Source organism: Apteryx mantelli, chromosome 6 (genome assembly GCF_036417845.1).
Source record: "Apteryx mantelli isolate bAptMan1 chromosome 6, bAptMan1.hap1, whole genome shotgun sequence".
Classification (NCBI taxonomy): Eukaryota; Metazoa; Chordata; class Aves; order Apterygiformes; family Apterygidae; genus Apteryx; species Apteryx mantelli.
The window spans coordinates 6,457,710-6,477,688 of NC_089983.1; the positions used below are offsets into that span (position 1 = coordinate 6,457,710).

At 55.1% G+C, this 19,979-nt stretch overlaps 1 protein-coding gene across 1 annotated transcript in view; it reads left to right on the forward strand.

Annotated features, from left to right (window-relative positions):
* The first annotated feature begins 7,611 nt into the window (after nucleotides 1–7,611).
* The window catches only part of COL18A1 (collagen type XVIII alpha 1 chain), a 70,817-nt gene continuing 58,449 nt past the window's right edge, over nucleotides 7,612–19,979 (forward strand). Inside the window, exons 1-2 of the mRNA XM_067298671.1 lie at nucleotides 7,612–7,669; nucleotides 7,987–8,054. Coding sequence (XP_067154772.1) covers nucleotides 7,659–7,669; nucleotides 7,987–8,054 — 79 coding nt within the window. The 5' untranslated portion in view covers nucleotides 7,612–7,658. The remainder of the gene's footprint in view (nucleotides 7,670–7,986; nucleotides 8,055–19,979) is intronic.

Consider the following 19,979-nt stretch of genomic DNA (forward strand, 5'->3'; position numbering starts at 1 on the left):
ACCCAGCAGTTCAGGGCCTGCTGAGCAGTCGGGGCAATTCATTGCCAGGCTGACATCTACACTGTATACCAACCTGCCTTGATACGGCACTAGGAGCAGGGCCAAAAGCCTCCTGCCAAGGAAGACTTGCAGCAGGTGTACTGGCTGCATTCTGGGTCTGTCTCCAAGAGATCAGCAGAGCCACATGCCCGGACCTCCTGTTTTAGGGCTGTTTCCTCTTGGTGTTATTTCCATGCAGGCAAAATGCAGCTATGAGCAGAGTGGTCATGCCCCCTCAAGCGAGCGGGACATGCAGTCCATACGACCATGCAGTGCACAGCATCCTGCTTGCCCCGTCAGGTCCTCCTCTTGCTGCCAGCCATGTGTGACCCATGTCTTCCCACCTGCATGCTGCTCACCCGCACCTAATCCAGAGAAAGCCACTGTAATTATAGTGGCCTGATACCGTTCTGCATGCAGGACCTGCTGCTTGCTAGGCAATGGTGTCACTTGCAGGAGGAGTCTCCTTTGAATTGCAGACTGGGCTTAGCCCCAGCTGCCAAAGGGTGCAGACTGGGCCATCATTGGGCTGGACCCAGCTCTCTCCTACCGAGACCATTTCATGCTTGGCCAGAGTTCAAGGCTCTCAGGATGTTCAGGCAAGCACTTGTCTGTCAATGAAGGAAGGATAAGGAACGTGCGTTTTTTTGTGTGTCAAAAATAAATAGCTTTTAAAGAGATCTCTTTGAAAGGGTTGGGAATGGGGAGCAGGAATTTGGCAGAGTTTGCCTGCTCTGTGGCTATCAGCCCTGACTCATGTCAAGCAGGGCTGATTTTGATTTGAACTGATTTGCAAGTCTCTGGAGAAAAAAGAGGAAGTGTGTGTTTGTGAGTGGAGCTTGTCAGGGGCACAGCACCCTTGGATAGGCCACCTAAGGGGGACGGGGCAGAAGGAAAAGCCTGGTGGGCCCAGGGAGTCCTCCAGGCAGGGAGCTCGTGGCTGTGGGTGGCCCCTATTGAGCCGAGCTGTGCCGAGCTGTGGGAGGGGATCCAGAGGGGCCAGAGACGGCAGCCAGGATGTCCTGACGTGGGAGGACTCCTCCCTTGCATGAGCAATTCGGGCCTCGTGGCTAAATTGGGAGTGCGGGGGAAGTCTGTGAGCTTTCCGGGCCCCGCTGGGTTTAACATAGCAGGGAACGTCTGGTGCTCTTGGCCCAGTGAGCCCCGAGCCTCACTGCAACAAGGGGAGGGGGGGCTTCAGGCAGGGCCCATGATGGAAGAGGGCAGCAGGGGACACAGTGACCTGGATCCCGTGCCCAGGAGAAGGGCTAGCACAGCGTGGTCCTTGCACAGATGGGCGATGGGAGCACAGGTTGGCTAGTGGCTCACCCAGCTCTACCTCCAAGGGCAGCACTAGGAAGGAGAAGAAACTTGTGCCTGGTTACTGTCTGTGGACTGTCTCCTTGTACTCCCATAGCATCTCCAGTCATTGGATTAGGGATATTGGAGGGGACATGCTTATGTAGGCCATTAGGACCTGTTCAGGGGCTTGTTGACCATGAATTTCCCTCCTTCCTTTCTGACCTGCTGATCCTACCCAGCTCCACATACTAACCTGGCAGCAGGCTCCAGAAGGGCCCTACCGCTGGGGACAGAAATGCTTTCTTGGATGTGCTTTCAGTCTGTCTTTGATGAGTGCCAGCTAGTGCCCGTAGTGCTGCTATTGTGGAATCTGGTGAACGACAGCTCTGCATTCACCTCATCCACCACCTTCATGGCTTGTAACCCTCCATCATGCCCCCTTCCACCTTCTCATCTCCTAATGAGAGCCCCTGCCATGATAGTCTCTCCTGTGAGCCAGCTGCTCCGTCCCCTGGATCATTTTATTTCCTCTTCTCTGGACCGACTCCAGCTCCACAAGGACCCTCTCAAGCTGTAGACACCAGACCTGCACACACACTTGTGGTGTGTGTGTGCGCACCAAGGTTTCATATGATGGCAAAGCTGTACCCTCTGTATTTCCCACAGGACTGTGAGGCAGGAAGGGAACCACGTGCTATTTTCCACACCCAACCAAGAGGCGGAGAAACCCATGTGCGAGCCAAATGGATGAGCCATGCAAGAAGCATCCGCCTTATCCCCTTTCCCATGAAATGCTTCTCTCAGCGTTTCTTTTGATGTGTGCAGAAGTATTGATTTTTCCCATGGAGTGGATGAGTCATGGAGGAGAAGGGAGGGAGCAGGGACAGCCAGGACACTCTGGATGCCTGTGCCAAGTGGGGAAGTGGGGAGGCTGTTTGAGGGAGCAGGTGTCACCCGAGGGTGCATGCGAAAGCCATGCAGCAGGAAGCAGGAGGGAGCTGGGCCAAGGATGCACAAGGCTCAGGGATCTGGGACTCACTCTCTCCCTGCTGACGCTGCACAGGGGCTCCCCCAGTCCTGCCGAGGCTTGGGATGGGAATAGGGGGGGTTGCTCTCTGGCTGCCCTCCTCCTTCCCTGGGGCAGAGGTTACTGTGCGCATGGGGGTGAGCTCTCAGCTACGACTGTGCCGAAATAGTAGTTGTGTATCTGCCGGCTCCAGAGCTAGTGCTCTTGCTTGGCCTTATCTCTGTGTGTTGCTCAGCTCTTTTATTGCTGATAACTGGCTTGGGATCAGGCCAGGCCATCTCCATTGAATCATGACTCAGCCAAATGAGAGCTCGCTGCAGCATGTGGTTGGGGGCAGATGGCAAGAGGCAGCGCCCCGTGAGAGGCAGCGCTCTGCTCAGCCTTGCCCTGTCCTGGTGCAGCCTGCCTTCCTCATGCTGGGGGACCCATGCCTTGTGGGGCTGCAGATTGGAGCCTGTCCTGTCCCTGCTGAGGCAGGAGCTGATGGTGCGTTGGTCCCCTGGGCTCTGTTCGCCTCCCTGCCAACTGCAGCAACCTGCACCATCCTGTCCCCTCCGCATCCTCAGGAGGCTTATGGGTGGGCTGCAGATCCTGGAGCATTTCTGCTCCTGACCAGGCCTCCGGCCACCCCCAGAATGACTCCTTCCTGCTCCTCTCCAGCCCCCTGCTAATGCATCTGCCAAAGCCAGCTGCTGTGGCTAGGTGTGGTGCCACTGTGGTTACAGCCTCCCCGGCCCCCCAGTCTGGATTAGCTCATCCCTTGTGCACATGGACGGGTAACGTGCTTCCCAACTTGGCCAAGATCTTGCGCTTGCCAGTTTCCCCCCTTTTGGGGAACATCTGGATTTCCAATTATTCCCACTCCCTGTCTGAGCAGCTTGGGTCCTTCCCAAACCCCCTCCCTCACTCCAGCATGGCCCACAGAACGGGACAGGGCCCAGGCTGCTAGCCGCGGGCTTTGCAAACCCCCCCCCCCCACATGCCCTACGCAGCCTGTGCCTTTACCTAGGTGAGCAGGGCTCTTTTCTTTCACTCCGAGATGTCTGCTCTAAGCTGTGCAGGAGGGAGTCACAGGCCCCCTGAGCCTTGCCTTTGAGGAGGGAGCATTTCCCATTTCTCAGCCTGGGGGTAATTGTTATCTGAGTGACTCAACCCCCAAGGCTTTGACCTCCTTGCTTTGATGCTTTGTGGGCATCCTCACATCAGCCAGGGCCTGAAAAAAATGAGGGAGAAAAGGCTAGGGGGGAGGGAGAAGGTGGGGGATTCAAAATTAGTGCAGCAGAGCCTGGAGCACTTTCACTACGCATTGGTGCTCTGGGATCAGCCTGGGGTCACTGTAACAGAAAGGAGACCGGCCGTGGCCAGCACCATGTCCCTCACTTGGCGGGAAGGAGGGTCTCAGATATCTCCTTTGGCTGGATTTCATGGACACCTCCTACAGGGAACACCTGGGCCCCCACACTGAAGAGGGTCTTCGACAGCTGCCAACTTTGGGGGTGAATTCTCCTGTTGGAAAACATAATCCTTCGTCATTTAACTCCCAACAACGGCAAGCAGCTCCATCCCTGACTACAGAGCTGTGACACAGATGATGCTTGGAGCGGGGGGAGGCCGCCAGGAAGGGTAGGAAACAGCCGATCTGTGCAGCATGGGTCTTTCCCCGACGGAGTTTACCGTGACGCATGGCCGGGTGGAAGGCAAACAGCTCCTGAACGATTTTTCACTGAGGGCTCGCAGCGCTGGGAATGTCGTTGTGGTATAGCTAAATGTCACGTCAAGGAGGCAGGTTACAAAGGCAGGCTCTGTCATGGACGCCGTGACTAAGGCAAGGGCTTAGTGACCGGCACAGACAGAAGAGCCTCCTGTCAATCGGGTGGTTTTCTGCTCCCTATGCTCGCTGCGGCCTTTGTTTTTCTGCCCGGCCGCTTGCCAAATATTGTCCTTTGTCTTCTCGTCCCTCGCTGCTCCCCCTGGGCCCCAGCCCTAGGGCTCCTGCTGCTCTGTTCGCCCGCTTTCCCCCCCCTCCCCTACAAAAGCAACAGGTTTTCGGGGGAGCCAACGGTCACGACTTGCAGGGCATCTTCCCGGCCGGCAGCCACGAGCGACCCGGGGCTGCTCCTTCTGCCTGCAAGCACTGCGGCCACCGCTCACGCCCTGAGCCCGTCCCTCGTCGCACCGATTAGGACTCCTCTGGCCGCCCGGCAGCCAAGGGACACACGGCCCTTTGCAGTGACTGTGCCGAGGCCACTTGGGGCTCAGGCCGGGGTGGTGGTGGGGGGGAAACGTGGCCAGGCGCCATGTGTGCCAGCCTGGCGGAGATGGCATTTGCAAACGCCCTCCCTCCGCCAAAAACGAGGGAAGAACAGGCGAGTCGTCCTGCGGGGTTGCCACGGTGACACTTCTTTTTTGGCAGCCGGGCTGTCCGTGCCGCGGTGCTGGCAGGGGCCGCGTGCTGCCTGCGCGGAGCTGGGCAGCAGCCCCCTCCGTCCCCACGCTCGGCAGCTTTGCCCAGGGCACCCGCTGCCCCCAGGACACCCATTAGCATGGGGGGAGGCCACAAGGAGGGAAAGGACGGGAGCCGGGCACGGGAGAGGAAAGTGGGACCCTGGGGAAGCTACGCAGGGCGCTGACACGCAGAGACAAAAATGCTAAAACTTTGCTGGAGTCTGAAGCCTGCAGGGCAGAAGGGCCTTTTGGAAGGAGCTTGGGAAAGCACGGCTGCAAGCAGCCGAGCCGCCAGGAGAGCACCGCTGGTTTCCATTTGGTCGGCTTTCGAAAGAGCAGCCTCCCTGGCAGCATCCCCCCCCCCCCCGGCCCCCCATGGTGGGTAGTGTTTGTTTGCTTGGGAAAGATGAGCCTCATTATCTGTCCGTTGTGGCTTTAAAACTTTAAAGCGCAGTGGGAGGACATTTTATTAGCATGGGAAACTGCTCTGGTGTCAGTGAGGCTGCAGCAAGACTTTTTGCATGGAGGTCCGCTGCATGGGGAAGATGCCTCCATGCCAGCGGGGCAGGCTATGGGGCCAGAGACCCACTAGCGCACGCAGAGCAGCGAGGAGGGCAGATGAACGGCCATGCAATTAAACGCCATCCTGTTCCTCCCCTAGAGAATATGCGATGCCAGAGCGTGGCAGGCGCAGGGCAATTTCCCGCGGCACGGTGCGGGAGGCGCTGCAAGAGGCAGAGGGAGTGCGGCTGGGCTGGGCAGAGCCAGGAGATGCAGCAAGGAGGAACGGCGGGGTGCAAGTCAGTGCAGCGTTCTCCTCGATCCTGGCGCTTCCCGCTCGCAGCGATAACATCTTTGCTCTCGCTGAACTGCTGCCCGCTTAATTGTGTGGGAAGGGCCAGGCGGGAGGTCAGGGTAGCCCTGCTGTGATTTATACCTGGGGAGGCTCTGGGCCCGAGCTGTGCCGATAAGGATAGGAGAGTGTTTCCTCTGCTGATTGAAAGCACTGCCCAAAGCAATAACTGCAGAGTTGCCCTGCAACCTCTCGCACTCTGCAAGAACGTTCACCCCGTCTGTTCATACCGAGCCCATTAAAGGCTGGCTCGCTTTGAAGACACCGCCACTATCAAGAGAATTATTTTCCGTTTTTAAGGAGTTTTTTCCAAGCACCATCCTTGCCCCAGGACTCTCTTCCCACTTGCTACACATTCCCCAGGCCCGGAGCCGCTGCGACTGCTCCTGTGTCCCATCCACCCCTCCGAAAACTGTGTGAGAAATGGCCTTGCAACAAGTCCGGGCTGCCACGTGTTGCCTTTTGTATGGTTTAGGTGCTCAGGCAATGCACATCAGCATCTACCTGGAAGAAAGGAAGCCAGCTGCAAAGGAAGAAAGGAGAAGTAAATCACTCAGCGTCCAACTGGGAAAGTGCAAATTTAACAGTTCTAGCCACGTAAAAGCATCCTGCACCCAAACAAAAAGCAGCTTTGGTGTCTACATATCACCTCTAGACCAAGGTTGTGCTAAGGAGCATTTGGCTCTGTGGCACAAGGCACAGTGTAAAGACACATAGTTAAAAGATGTATAGCAATAGCGATAGTGTGAGCTAGGAGTCGAGCAGCTGGATGTCATGGTTTATTCTGCTAGATCCCAGCCATTGCTTAGACTAAACATTGCCTCCGCCATCAGTGAATCACCGCTAGATCCGCTGGAAGTTTCCAGGGCTTGAATTTCAGAAACTTGCTGCCGCGGGGCACTAAAACACTGCAGAAGACAAAGCAAGGTGTGGCAGGTTTTGGAGGGATTATCTTGCCTTAGACAGAGGATAGAGCTGGAGGGAGATGAAAGCTGGGACAGGGGGAGGAGGTGAAAGCGGGAGGCAGCACAAGCTCTAAAGCATTTCCCTGCATGGAAAGGTGAGGCGAGGTGCGCTGAATCGCCTGGGGTCTGGCACCCCAGCATCCTGGCAAGGGCTGATGGTGCCCAGGGTCCCCTAGGGCCTCCTGTCCCATCGAGCTTGGCCAGGCGCGAGGTTCAGTGCATGGACAGCCAGGAGAAACCAGGGTGGCAGCGAAAGGCTCAGGGGTTTCCATGGCCCCCAAGCGCGCAGTGGGGAGGAGATGGCTTGCTCCTTCAAGGGCCGGGCCAGGCAGGGTAGGGCCAAGAGGGCATGGGGCTCCCCAAACACAGCACCCTTCCCTGCTGGGCAAAACCGGGCCAGCCGGTGCCTCCGGGGCTTGGTTATGGGGAGAGGAGGTGGAAGGGTGAGCTCTGCTCACTGATTCACTCGCTTGTTCAAGACCAGGCTTGGTTTGAGAGCCGAAATCCATTGGCTTGGCGGAGCAGGCAATGCCGGGGCACGTCTCCGGCACACGGGCCTGCCGGGCGGTGCAGTTGGCAGGGCAAGGGCATTCAGCCGCACGCCAGGGCCCTTCAGCCAGGTGCCCTTCATCCCCCAGCTCGTGGGTGCCGCTATGCTCCTCCGCGCCCACCGCGGGAAGGGAGCCGGTGGCGCGGGGCCGCCGCAGAGCCCCAGGGTGCCGGCGGACGGGCGGCCCTGCGCCCGCCGCCCGGCTGATGGGGGGCGCCACGGCGGTGCAGCCGCCGCTCCTCGGCCCCGGGGGGCGGGCGGCAGCCGGGGCCCCGCGCGGGGGGCGAGCTGCGCCCCCCGCCGCCGCGGCAGCCCCGGCCCCGCCGCCGCCGGCCCCGCCGCCGCCGCCGCCGCGCCCCCGCCTGCCCGGGGCGGGCCGCCGCCTCCCCGCCGCGCCGCGCTGCGCCCCGCCCCGCCCTGCCGAGCCGAGCCGGGCCGAGCCGCGCACAGCCGCGCTCCCGGCACCCGACGGGCACCATGCGCCCGCGGTGAGCACCGGCGCCCGAACGCGTCGCGGGGGAGTCGCGGGGCAGGGGAGCAGCGGGGTCGGAGCACGTCGCGGGGGGTGCAGGGGCAGCGGAGCACCGGGGGGCGGTCAGGGGCTGCTGCGCTGTACCGGAGTCTCGGGGGTCGTGGCCGCACCGTGCGTGGGTCCCGGGTCGCCAGGGGGCTGCCGGGATTGGGGCGCACCGCGGGTGCCCGGTGGGGGGGGGGAGTGCAGGGGCGCGCCGGGCTGCACCGAGGGTGCAGGGGGGCCCCGGAGCTGCGGGGAGGCGTAACCGCTTGGTCTCTGCTTCCCTTGCAGGTGTCCCCTGCGGCGGCTGCTGCTCGGGCTCTTTGTCCTGCTGGTCCCCGCCGCTTTCCAGGAGCCGGGTAATGTGAGCGGGACAGAGTGCCAGTGGGGTGCTGTGGGGTGGACAGGTCCCTCCTGCTATGCCTGGGGGGCGGTGGGCACCAGTTTTGACCCCCCTCCCCTCCTTCTCTTGCTGGCCTGTGGGGTGTGCTGCTCCGCAGGAGAAGTGGCTGCAAAATCTGCCCTGCTGCCGGTCAGGCACGGGTTGCATTTCCCACCAGGGATGAAACCCCAGGTGAAAAGTGCGGGTGTGCCTCCGGTCTGTGTGTTTGTGTGTGTAGCAGTCTCCAAAGTGAAGGGTAAAGGGGGATAGTCGCCCCCTGCCACTGAAGAAATGGCCATGTCCATCATAGACACAGAGGGTAGCAGGACAGGGCTCTTGTGCATCCTGTAGTCTTGATGGGATGCCAGGGAAGGATCCTGGAGAAGTGCTGTGCCAGGCAGTGCTTGAGAGAGGACCTTGGTTTGGTGCCCCTGAGGAAAGCATGCTTTGGGGGCTTGCTGTGATGAGAGCGAGCCCTGGGGCTCGTCAGGCCCATGCTGGACATGTGAAAGATGGGGTGACATTGCCCCAAAGCGGTCGTGCTCTGTTAATGGTTTCTGCCCTGTTGTTGAAGTCCTGTCTGTGGCTGCATATCCTTGGAAGCATTGCATGCCGCAGAAAGCCTCAGGCACGTGTCCCAGAGATGCAACACCTCCCATGCTGCTTATGGGCTTTCTCCGGTCTTTGGAGCTTGGAGAACGACCCGTTCCGGCTCTCAAGCCGCTTATACCCTCGAGACGGAGGGTGGAATTCAGCACTGACTCAGCTTTCCAGCCTTGCTTTGGCTACGGGTGGGGCGCAGGCCATTTTCCCACTGCCTGAGTGCACGAGCAGCCTGTTTGCGCGGTGAACTTTACCTCCCCTCCTGGGAAGCTTCCTCCCGGCTGCTGGGCTGGTTTAAAGCCCTCCACCCCTTCCAGCCACAGCCAGCATCTGTGAGTGCGTGCCAAATGCAAAGCAGGCAGAGAGCAGTGACTGACAAAGCAAGCCCTTGACCCGCTTGTGGCCCAGGAGCCTCCTGAGGATCTCCCTTACACAGTGTAGATAGCTGGGCTGGACTTGTGTGAGACTCGCACCGTGGAGCCCCAGGGCTGCTGTGCACTTCTGCCTCCCAGTGCGGCTTTGTCCTGGGGCCACGCTGACTCTGCTGGGTGAAGTGGGGGAGCATGTAGTGAGCTGGGGCATCTCTTGGCTCGTTAGGATTAATTTTGGTGCCTGATGGTGAGAGTCAATGGTAAAATGCCCCCAGGTGGAAGTGTGTTGAGAGGTTTGGTTCACCTGCACTCTGCTTGCAAAAGTGCTGAACTTCTGCAATTGCCTCAGCCCATCAGTGATCCAAAAAGCAGCAAGAATGACTTTTCTTCAGGGAGATGTTTCAGTTGGCTTCTGTTTGTGTTATGTACTGTAGCCTCTACAGCAAGCTAAGAGGTGTTGCTCATGCCCCTGTCTTTCATCTCTGTCCTAGGTTGTGTGTGACGCGTGTTGGCAAGTGGCTGCCCTGCTATAAATGAGCTGGAAGTCACAGGCATGCACTGGGCTGTGAAATTGGTGGATTATTTACAGGAGCAAGACTTTATGCCGTCTAGGAATAGCTCAGATAGCGCCATGCAGAGGCTGGTACTGCTTTTGGCTATGTCACGCTCTGCCTTACTGGGGTCACGCTCCAGCAGTGGGATTGTAGCCTGGAGCACGTGACAGCAGGAAAGAGCACGTGGCCCCCAGTCCTCCTCTGCCTCTCTGTGCAAGAGCCCAGCACACAGCAGGGAAGTCAAGGGTGGTAGCATGCACAGGCCTGACTTCACGTGAATCTGGCCTGGCTGTTTGCAGGTTAACAGGGATGCCCAGCACTCCCGGAGCATGTCTGGGAATATTTGGAGAAGTTGTAGAAATAGCCTGAGCTGGATTTATGACCCTGCTTTCTGTTGCATGGGTGCCTGCGGTAAAGACTCCCCAAGGACTGCTGAAACAAAGTGCCTCTTAGAGGTCTCCAGAGAGAAAAAAATTATTCCAATGTGAAATCCTGAATCAACTATTTTAAGTTCCTGGAGACTGTCCAGAACAGCAGACCAAGTCTGAGGGCCAGGAACTGTTTTAATAGTGGTTATTCAGAGCTGAAGTGGCTAGTCACTCACCGCCCCCTCCATCCGGTGCCTCTGCTCCCAGCATGGGCAATGCAGGGTTTGCCAGGATGATTTGTGAGCTAAAGGTGCATCCCGTGCTGTTTGAACAGCCTGTGCGGGCATCTGGGGAACTCCCTCCTGCTGCGTTGCTGAGCCTTAGCATGGTAAATGGAGGGATTAGGTGTTTGGGGAGCGCATTTTACGCTGGTGACACCTGCTAGCAGGGATGGAAACGCCTGAGCTAGTTTCCCCCTTTAAAGTCTTACGTGGAGCAAGAGATTTCCTGCCATGGTGCTCATGAGCACTGCGTATCACAAGGGATCGGGCTGTCTCTGGCCAGGAGCAGGTGATGGTGTGTTGTGGGGGAAGGTAGGGTTTGCTCCATGAAAATCCCTTTAAGTCCACACCAATTGCTCTTGGATGTTTCTCCTGTGGCATCTTGCACCAAGGGAAAGCAGGTCATGAACTGCTGCCTCCAGCTTTTTCTCTCTCCTTTTCGGCCACAAGCAGGGAAGTGCCTGTTTCGCCCAGATGACTTGGCCGTCTCCCAAAGGCAGGCTGCGAATCGGGTTTTAAAGAATTTGAAAGAGTTTTTTTTTCTCGGTTCAATGTCCAAGGACTGCCGGGCCTGTTCTGCCAGCCGTCCTTTGTGATGGGCTCCCTGGGAATGTTTGTTCTGAAGGCTATCCTGGCGTGGAGATAACCTTTCCATTTATCTGCCTTCCTTGCAAATTTGGGCACTTAGCTGTCTGGAGCTTGTCTTGGTTTTTATCGCCAGATCTCCAGGATCCTCCACCGAGAGCACGTAGCCCAGCAGGTGATCAGTGAAGGGCTGGGGTGGGGGGCATCTGCAGAGAAGGTGAGGTAGGTACGGTCCTGAGAGCACGTGGGAATCGGTGCATGTGTGGAAGGGCTGTGGGTGTCCCATGGGCCAGTGCGCTGACTGTGAGTGTGCACAGGGCAGTGGCCTGAGTTGGGGCGAGGGGGCTTGGGTCAGGCACCAGGGAAATCTCCTTCCCCAGGAGGAGGGCAACTCTGGGACAGGTCCCCAGAGATGGGAGATCTCCATCCTTGAGGTTTCCAGCCTCAGCTAGACATAGCTGGGGCCACCCTAATTGGATGTTGGGGATAGCCCATGTCTCTGAGTCTGTAAGGAGGCCTGATGTCATTAAGTGTCTCTTGCATTGGACTTTTCTGTGTTGTTTCTGGGTTTGGGAGGGGTTGGTACCTTGAGGTCTCAGCTAACAATGATTAGAAGGCCTAGCTGTGACAGGGCAGTCGCACCTGGAAAGCAGAGCTGCCTGCTCCCTTAATTATATATAGCAGTTGTCTGGACTTCTTTCTACGAGCATAAAGGCTTGAGCTTGATTTTATTTCCATCCTCGGTGGCTTGTTGGTTTTAATGGTTTGGATTCTTTGCAAACACGTGCTGTCAAAGATCAAACAGGTGTCGTGCAGAGAGATTTACAAAGTGTGACATAACTGCTTTGGCATCAGTGCTCAGGGATTTTTGACAGGTGGATCTGAGCTTTCACGAACATTATTTTAAGAAGTTTTCCTACCACTTAGGAGAAGCGCTGCAGGGGATATGTCATGGGCAGTGCTAGCAGATGCTGGTTTAGCTGGGGGAGAACTTCTCAGCCTGGCATCGGAAGTGAGGCACTTTCTGCTGCTGCTTCCTATTTTGGAGCTGACATGGAGGGCTGTGGATTTTGGCCTGCCTCTAATAGCACCAAGTGCATGCACCGTCCAGTACCCTTGGGCATCTCTCGGCTTTGAAAGTGTTGTTGGGCTGCCGTGGCCTTTGGGATGGGGTGAAACGGCTGGAGAGGGTGCTGTGCTTGGGAGACTTCATGAGCACTTCGTCTCCTTATCAGCGGGCAAGATGTCTGTTTGCAAAGCCTTATTTGGGACACCAGGCTGCTGCAGGAGCGGGTGGGCAGGGAGAACTGCTCTTGCCTGCGTGTGAGCCCTGGGCTGCAGGAAGCTGGAAGGGGCCAAACCCATGGACACCTCCCTCCAGCAAAGCTGGACGCCCCATTGCTCTCGCGTGTGGCTCCTAGTCCATCGCGGTTGCTGGCCTGCAGATAAAGCTTCCTCCTGCTCATTCTGGGGAGGAGGGAGCAGAGCTGAAGCACTGGGCAGGCTGTCACTTCCCTGCTGGGACACAGAGGCTAAGAATAGCTGCCTCTTGCCTCTCTTTGGATGGCTGGGATTAGGCAGAGCGGCGACTCTGCAACGGCCTTTTGGCAGGGTGGGGGTGGACAGGGGCAGCGCAGCCTGTTTGCTCTGTGCCAGTACCCTGGGGACAAGGGACAGTGCCAGCGGTTGGGCCCTGACTGTAGCATCCACATAATGCCAGGACCGCTGCAGTCCCTTGCATCTTCTTGGTGGACATCTAAGGGTGTTGTGAGCATGCAGAAATACAAGGCAAAGGAAGAGAGGCAGAAACAGTAGCAACATTTAGCAGGTGCTTGCAGTCAGCAGGTACTTAAATGTTGGGCTCTGCTCTGCCAGCCAGCTTGAAAGGCAAGGGGTGGCCCTTGGTCTCTTAGCCTGAGGGCAAAGATCTAGTGGGCGATGAAGCGGTAGGGTAGACTGTTTCCCTTGCTGTCATACTTTGATTTCACACTCCTCTTTCCACTGCGGTGTGCAGGGTTGCAGAGAGCAGCCCTGAGCCTGGACTGCGCCCAGGCCCAGGCTGAGGGTACAAGAGGAGTCTGCCTGCAGGCTGCAGCACAGCTCCAGTCGGAGGATGCTTTGGGGCTGGAAACTTGTTCCTTTAAAAGAAAAAGGAAACGGTGGTCCTGCAGAGCAGTTTCTCTCCCAGGCAGGAGTTTTCCCTTTGCTTCCTTGGAGGCAAGTGAACATTTCAAGCCCTGATCCCAGTCCTTGTGGTTTTGCAGCCTCGTGTCTGGGCTCAGTCTCTCCAAAGTATCTTTTGTCCCGAGTTCAGACTAGATTTCAGGTTTCCGTGTGGGCAAGGTGAGCTCTGCCCAGGTTTCTCTTGTGCCCTGCATGGCTGTGAGCACCTGGGAACTCCCTGCTGGTGCATGTTCACAGGTGAACAGAGAACTGGGCTGATTTTTTTCTGTGGCTGCTAGAAGATACTGTGCAGGCTGTATCAAATCCTGGGAGAAGTGGGGATTTCTGCTTTGAACAGCAGGCTCGTTGTGGTGTTCCTTATTATTTATTTTGTTCTGCAGCTGTAATAACCTCTTCTTAGACTGTTTATTTCAGCGCAATATGGGCTCTGTTGAAAGAGCAAGTCTGAGCACTTAGAGAAGACAGGGTGCTCAGAGGAACAAATTTTGCAGTTCTGTTTCAAGCATCATTGCAAGGTTAAAAACAGAGAACTGTGCTGCTGGAAAGTAAAAATAGTCTTTTCCCTTGTGGGGGGACATCACCACTTCTTTTTAAGGAGGCAAGAGTGTGCGCAGGTGGTATGGACCAGGGAGCAAGCCCAGAGGGTGAGGACTGATCTGCAGATGCATATGCCTGTGAGCTCAGAGCCCTAAAAGGATGCTGAGGACCCTGGTGCAAAGGCAACAGGGCTGCCACTGGTTGCAGATCAGCCTCCCATGAACACCTATGGGGTGCCTGGGAAAACATGATGGAGCTGAGGTCTGGCCTTATCCTTGGCTGTTCAGGATAGTGAGGGAGACCTGAGAAGGGATGTTGTCATCCCTGTCGTGTCCTGGAATGCTGGATTGAGAACTGGCTGAATGGCAGAGCTCAGAGGGATGTGATCAGCGGTGCAGAGTCTAGTTGGAGGCCTGTAGCTAGCGGTGTCCCCCAGGGGTCAGTACTGGGTCCAGTCTTGTTCAACTTCTTCATCAGTGACCTGGATGAAGGGACAGAGTGCACCCTCAGCAAGTTTGCTGACGATACAAAACTGGGAGGAGTGGCTGATACGCCAGAGGGCTGCGCTGCCATTCAGAGAGACGTGGACAGGCTGGAGAGGTGGGCAGAGAGGAACCTCATAAAGTTCAACAAAGGCAAGTGCAGGGTCCTGCACCTGGGGAGGAATAAGCCCATGCACCAGTACAGGTTGGGGGTTGACCTGCTGGAAAGCAGCTCTGCGGAGAAGGACCTGGGAGTGCTGGTGGACACCAAGTTAAGCATGAGGCAGCAATGTGCCCTTGTGGCCAAGAAGGCCAGTGGTATCCTGGGGTGCATCAGGAAGAGTGTTGCCAGCAGATCGAGGGAGGTGATTCTCCCCCTCTCCTCAGTCCTGGTGAGGCCCCATCTGGAGTACTGCGTCCAGTTCTGGGCTCCCCAGTACAAGAGGGATGTGGCACTACTGGAGCAAGTCCAGCAAAGGGCTACAAAGGTGATTAGGGGACTGGAGCATCTCTCTTATGAGGAACAGCTGAGAGAGCTGGGCTTTTTTAGCTTGGAGAAGAGAAGGCTGAGAGGAGATCTTATTAATGTGTGCAAGTATCTGAAGGGAGGGTGTCGAGAGGATGGGACCAGACTCTTTTCAGTGGTGCTGAGTGACAGGACGCGAGGCAACGGGCACAAACTGAAACACGGACAATTCCATCTGAACATGAGGAAATACTTTTTCACTGTGAGGGTGACAGAGCACTGGAACAGGCTGCCCAGAGTGATTGTGGAGTCTCCTTCTCTGGAGATATTCGAAACACGCCCGGATGCAATCCTGTGCAATATGCTCTAGTTGACCCTGCTTGAGCAGGGGGGTTGGACTAGATGATCTCCAGAGGTCCCTTCTAACCTCAGCGATTCTGTGATTCTGTGATTCACTGGCTGATGTGTCCTCCAGTGAGTCGGCGTCTTGTTGGCACAGCTATTTGAGCAAACCCAGCGCTGGCGCAGAGGCAGGTGGAATGACCCATTCTTTTAGGTGAGCCTGAGATGTTTCACCCTTGCATATGTGCAGTTTTACTAATTTACCAACTTCTCCTTTCCAGCTGCTGGGTCTCACTCTGGTTTGATGTCTTGGTTTAAGTTTCCCTCCACTGGAAATCATCTCCTTCTTCCAGAGCATTGAATAGAGGATAGCGAAGGGTTCCCTCTGCCCAGCTGTTTTGGGAGGCAAATGGTCTCTGCTGATGTGTGACTCTCTGTGGTGCATCTTTCCAGTGCTAAAGTTCTCATGTTTCTTCCCATGGCTCAGGGGTAACCTTGTCCTTGGTCCCACTGCCTAGGAGCCCTCCAGTCGCCGGTGGCTGCAGTAAGCAGGTGTCTGCTCCTGTTGGCTCTCTTTTTTGCCAGCTCTCTAGTGTCTGAGTGATTCTTTGCTTCAGGGAGGTCTGAGAGGAGCCCTATTCTGTTACGATCCTTGGAGTGGAGCTGGAGCCACCCTTTGTGGTTGGAAAAGATGTACAGAGAAATTGGGTTCAAGGAGGAGTACTTGCTCCAGGTCTGGAAAGCAGAGGAAGAAGAATCTCCTTGTGTACCCCTTGCACCCTGCAAGCAGCTACAGATGACCCTCCTGCATTCTAGCTAATGTTTCCCTGCATCTTGCCTTGAGAAATGCTCTGAGTTTGGGGCTGCTTTGCATGAGGCAAGGTCTCTCGGAGGGAGAGAGTTGAGAGGAGAAGTTAGAGCAATTGCCACTTCTGCTTTGGAGTTTTTCTGGGAGGGGTGTGCCCAAAGAAAGTTCCAGGGGTGGCAAATGGAGGTGGTAGGAGGACAATGGTCTGAATCATGCAGAAAATTGCTCGAGGGGTTGACATGGCCTGGCACAGAGTAGCAGAAGGGAACAGAGCTTGAAGATCCAAGAGATTGCCATGCCCTGCATGCTTGGGACAGGGGCTCAGCAGTTGCGCGGAGAAGCATTAGTGGGGATTTACAGGGTTTCATCCACCACCTAGTATTGAACCTGAGATGACCAAGGGAGGGAGACTTGGAGGCTGCTTGGTCATGAGTTGTGGGGCTGGCAGGGGCTGCTGTGCAGCTTTGCTAGCAAAGGCTTGCCTACGCCTCGTTTCTCCTGCTTTGTTCCCCCAACTGCTGTTTTCCTTTGTACGTGGTGCGTATTTCTCTCCTGCACTGATCTGGTTAATGGCAATTGCTACAGATGATAGTCTAAGTTCTGAAACAACAGTCCCAGTGAGTGCACTCTGTCTCTTCCAGAAGTTGGATAGTTTACCAAGAAAAGAATTAATTCTGGCATTTCAGTAGAGAGTTCAAAGCATTAAAGGAGACATCTGGGATTAAATATCGGATGTATATCAGCAGCTCAGAGGTACGGGATTAATAAAGCATTTTAATGATCTTCTAGCATATCTGATGACATTTGAGAATGTGCTGGGGAGGAGCAGTTTCCAAGAGCGTCCTGTGCATCTCTCTGACTGTGTGTACAGCTTGGGGGGGTTGTTTGGAGACAGCATCTCCTGCGATGAATGGGGAGCTTTTGCTGGGCTCCATTTCATCTCATAGCTTGATCTCTTCTCTCTGGATTGGGGGAGGGTGGGGCCCTCTCGCCAGTTTGGGTTCATCACCCACATATTTGTCAAGCTGGTTTGCTCTTCCTTTGGGTACCCAAGTGTGTTTGTTGTGGCTTTTCCTGGGATTCCTCAGTCCTGGGCAGCCAGCAGCAGTGGAGATGTAGCCACCCTCTGGAAAGATGGGCAAGGTCTTGCTGAGAGCTGGTGCTCAGAGGAGTTGCAGAGAGTTGGATGATGACATGGAAAATATCAGCCTCCGCAAAGGTGTTGGCTAGATCCAATATCCCCTGAATATCAAGGAGTGGGAGAAAGTCCCAGCCCCTGACTCTGTGGGTAGTGGAATGTGTGTAGTAGCCCAGTGCGTGTGCGTTTTTGGCTTTTAGCATCGTACTTGATTAACGTAGAGAGTGTTGCCAAAGATGTAATTGAAACAAAGAGCTGAACAGGATTTAAAAAAATGGTTTGGACATTTATACAGTTAACGAGGACTTCCGGGGTTGCATTAATGTGGATTCAAAGCTATTAGGAGAAATGTGAAAGCAAAGGGTGCAAAGCATGGGGAAAGGTGGAACAGGCTTAAGAGAGCAGAGGGCAAAAATGTATGGTGTTTTTTGGGAGCAGCCAAAGAGCACAGATGGAAGGACACCATGGTGGGAAAACCTTAAGAGCACACAGCCAGGATGACTTACCAAAGATTTCTGGGAAATTCCTGTGGCTAACACACTTGGTATGATACTTGCACAGATTTGGACTGAGTATTAAATTGTTTGGACACTAGTAAGTCTGTCCCCCCCGTGAAAGCTCAGCTCTGTTATTAAATCCTAATAACGAGTGAAAAGCCTTTGTTAAACAGAAAGCTTGTTGTGTTTAGATATGGGATGCAAGATTGCATTTTTTTGTTTGTTCGTTTGTTTTCCAGTCAGTGAGAGCAGGGTCACCTTTGGAGTGGGATGGGAGGTTAGTGGCAAAACCGAGGGGTTTCCCTTCCCGGTGCCCCATGCGTTTGCTAGGGTTTGCGTCTGCACTCGTTACTCTTCGGGTGTAATGAGATGTCAGCATATGTTCTGTTTCTTGGTTTGTTTTCCATCCCCTCCTGGGCACGCGAGAGACTGCAAGCCAGAAAACCTCGCAAGCAAAGGATTTTAGGCATGCGTGCAATTAATAAACTTGTTGGGCATTAGAGGACCGTTCCTGAGGGCTGGAGGCATGATGGCTTTTGCTCGCCCTACCAGCAGTTGGTCTGGGCTGAGGAAGGAGTCAGGAACCGGGGGCTGTTTTTTTTGAGAGTGGCAGGTAGGAACCAAGCTTGGGAGCTGGGCCGCCAAGGACTCGAGACCCTGCAGGTTATGGGGTTGTTTATCGAGCAATGCTCTTGAGAAGAGCCGTGCTCCCAGCTTTGACCAGAAACGCCATCTGGCAGGAGTGTCTTCCATGCTGAAGGCTTTCTCAGCAAGCAACATCTGGCCTGGAACATCTTGTGTCTGGTAGTTTTAAGTTAAAAAGGGTGCTTTTGTGGAGTTCTTAAATTGCTTTTTTTGGCATTGTGTCCCAGCTCTTTTTACAAGGAAATTGGTCATTACTGAGCTTTATTGTATTTTTATTTTATTCCCAAGCTTGATCTGCTCATTTCTTCTTCTCGGGCCGAGGGCTTTGAAGATCCTTCTCTTCCTATGACCGCTTCCCTGAGCAAAAGCATTGCCCTTGTCTGCAGGTTATGGGCAGCTCCTTGTACATAAGAACAGGCTGGGGTGCAAACAGCAGTGAGGGCACCTGGAAATATGCTCCACAGCTTGCGATTCTTGTGCTATCATCCCAGCATTCTTCACAGCATTGCTGTTGACATAAATCTTGAATTATTATTTTCTCTGTCAGCCCAACGGCCCTTAAAGCTATCTCTGATTTTATAATTGGTAAGTAAGCCACCTGTCTCCCCTCCAGTAAATGCTGTTGTTAAACAAGTTTTTTTTTTTTTTTCCCCTCCCCTTCTAGTTAGTCTGTAACTTAATTGAGTTGGGGCCTGTTGACTTTTGGATAAACTTCACCTTTTTGATAACCCCCGATAAGCACGCAGTGCTTGGTTACTGTGATAGTGCTGTGGATGTTGGCTTGAGACCTGTCTGCTGTCCTTACAGCCTTGTGACGTTCCCAGCCAAGGAAGCCAAGTGTGAAGGTATTTCTCCCAAGGAAGCAGGTTGTGTCTGATTTGCAGTCTGATGCTCAAGGTTTTAACTGGTTGTTGCTGCTGGCTGGTCCCAGACAGCTGATACGGTTGACGGTGTTGGATTAGGGAACTCTGTATTTGTTCTGGCTGGCAATAGGCTTTAATTATTAAACAGGTAGCAATGCGAGATCAGGGAATGCAAAGAGTGCCAGAAGATTTTTTTCCCCCCCTGCCAATGTGGGAACTGTGTGTTTGCCGAGATGGGTGTTGCTGGGGTGTTGTGCTTTCTGCTGCGTCTGCCCGGGTGGGGATTACTAGGGTCCTCCCTGATGGGGGAACGAGGCAACCTGCGCTCATTTATGCATATGCTTGGTCTGGCAGGCGGGTGAGGAGTGGATGCTGGGGTAGCGAGGCAGCTCTGGGGTCCTCTGCTCTCCTCCTCTAAACTTGCTTTGTCTTTGATTCTTGAACTCCCCAATCCCCAGATCCCTGCTGTCCAAAAATATTCCCATGTCCGATATGGAGTCTGTGAGACAGATACCCTCACCGTACCGCTGCCTTTGCCCACAGCACGCAGGGATGCCGTCTCTCCTGCTTGAAGCGAGCATGCAGACCTAAGCCTGCCTTCTGGTCTCTGTCCCAAACGTGGTCTCCCTTCCTCTTGGATGTTGTGGTTTAAGGATCTGGGGTTTGTTCGTTCCTGTCGGGATGGAGCAGGGCTTCCAAGCCCCATGTGTGTTATGCATCTTGGCAAGGTGAAACGACTGCTTGTCTTGTTCTAAGCCAGCTCCCCGGGGCCATTCCTGATGGGAAGGCATCTTTTCAGCATGTTCTTTCCCCTCTGGCCCCAAAACGCTCTCCAGAAAGGCCAGGGTCCACATCTTGGGAAAATGCAGGCTCAGAGGGAGTGCTGACTAAGAGACCCTGGGCTCAGCTTCAGTGCTGGGGCAGTGGGTACTCACTGCTTCTGGAAGAAATGCCCTGATTTGGGGAGTCTTTCTGGGTGGTACTGGGGACCCTGCATCCCAGAATATGCATTGCCAGTCAATCATAGCCACCAGAACAGCCACACAGTTTACCCCTCTCTTGAGCGGTTGTCTGGACTTTCCAATCCCCTTTTGCAGCCCTCGCTCCTGTTGATCCTGAGACATTTCCAAAGCTCTTTCCCAGGTGTGCTCTTCCAGCATAAAACAATGATGCTCCAG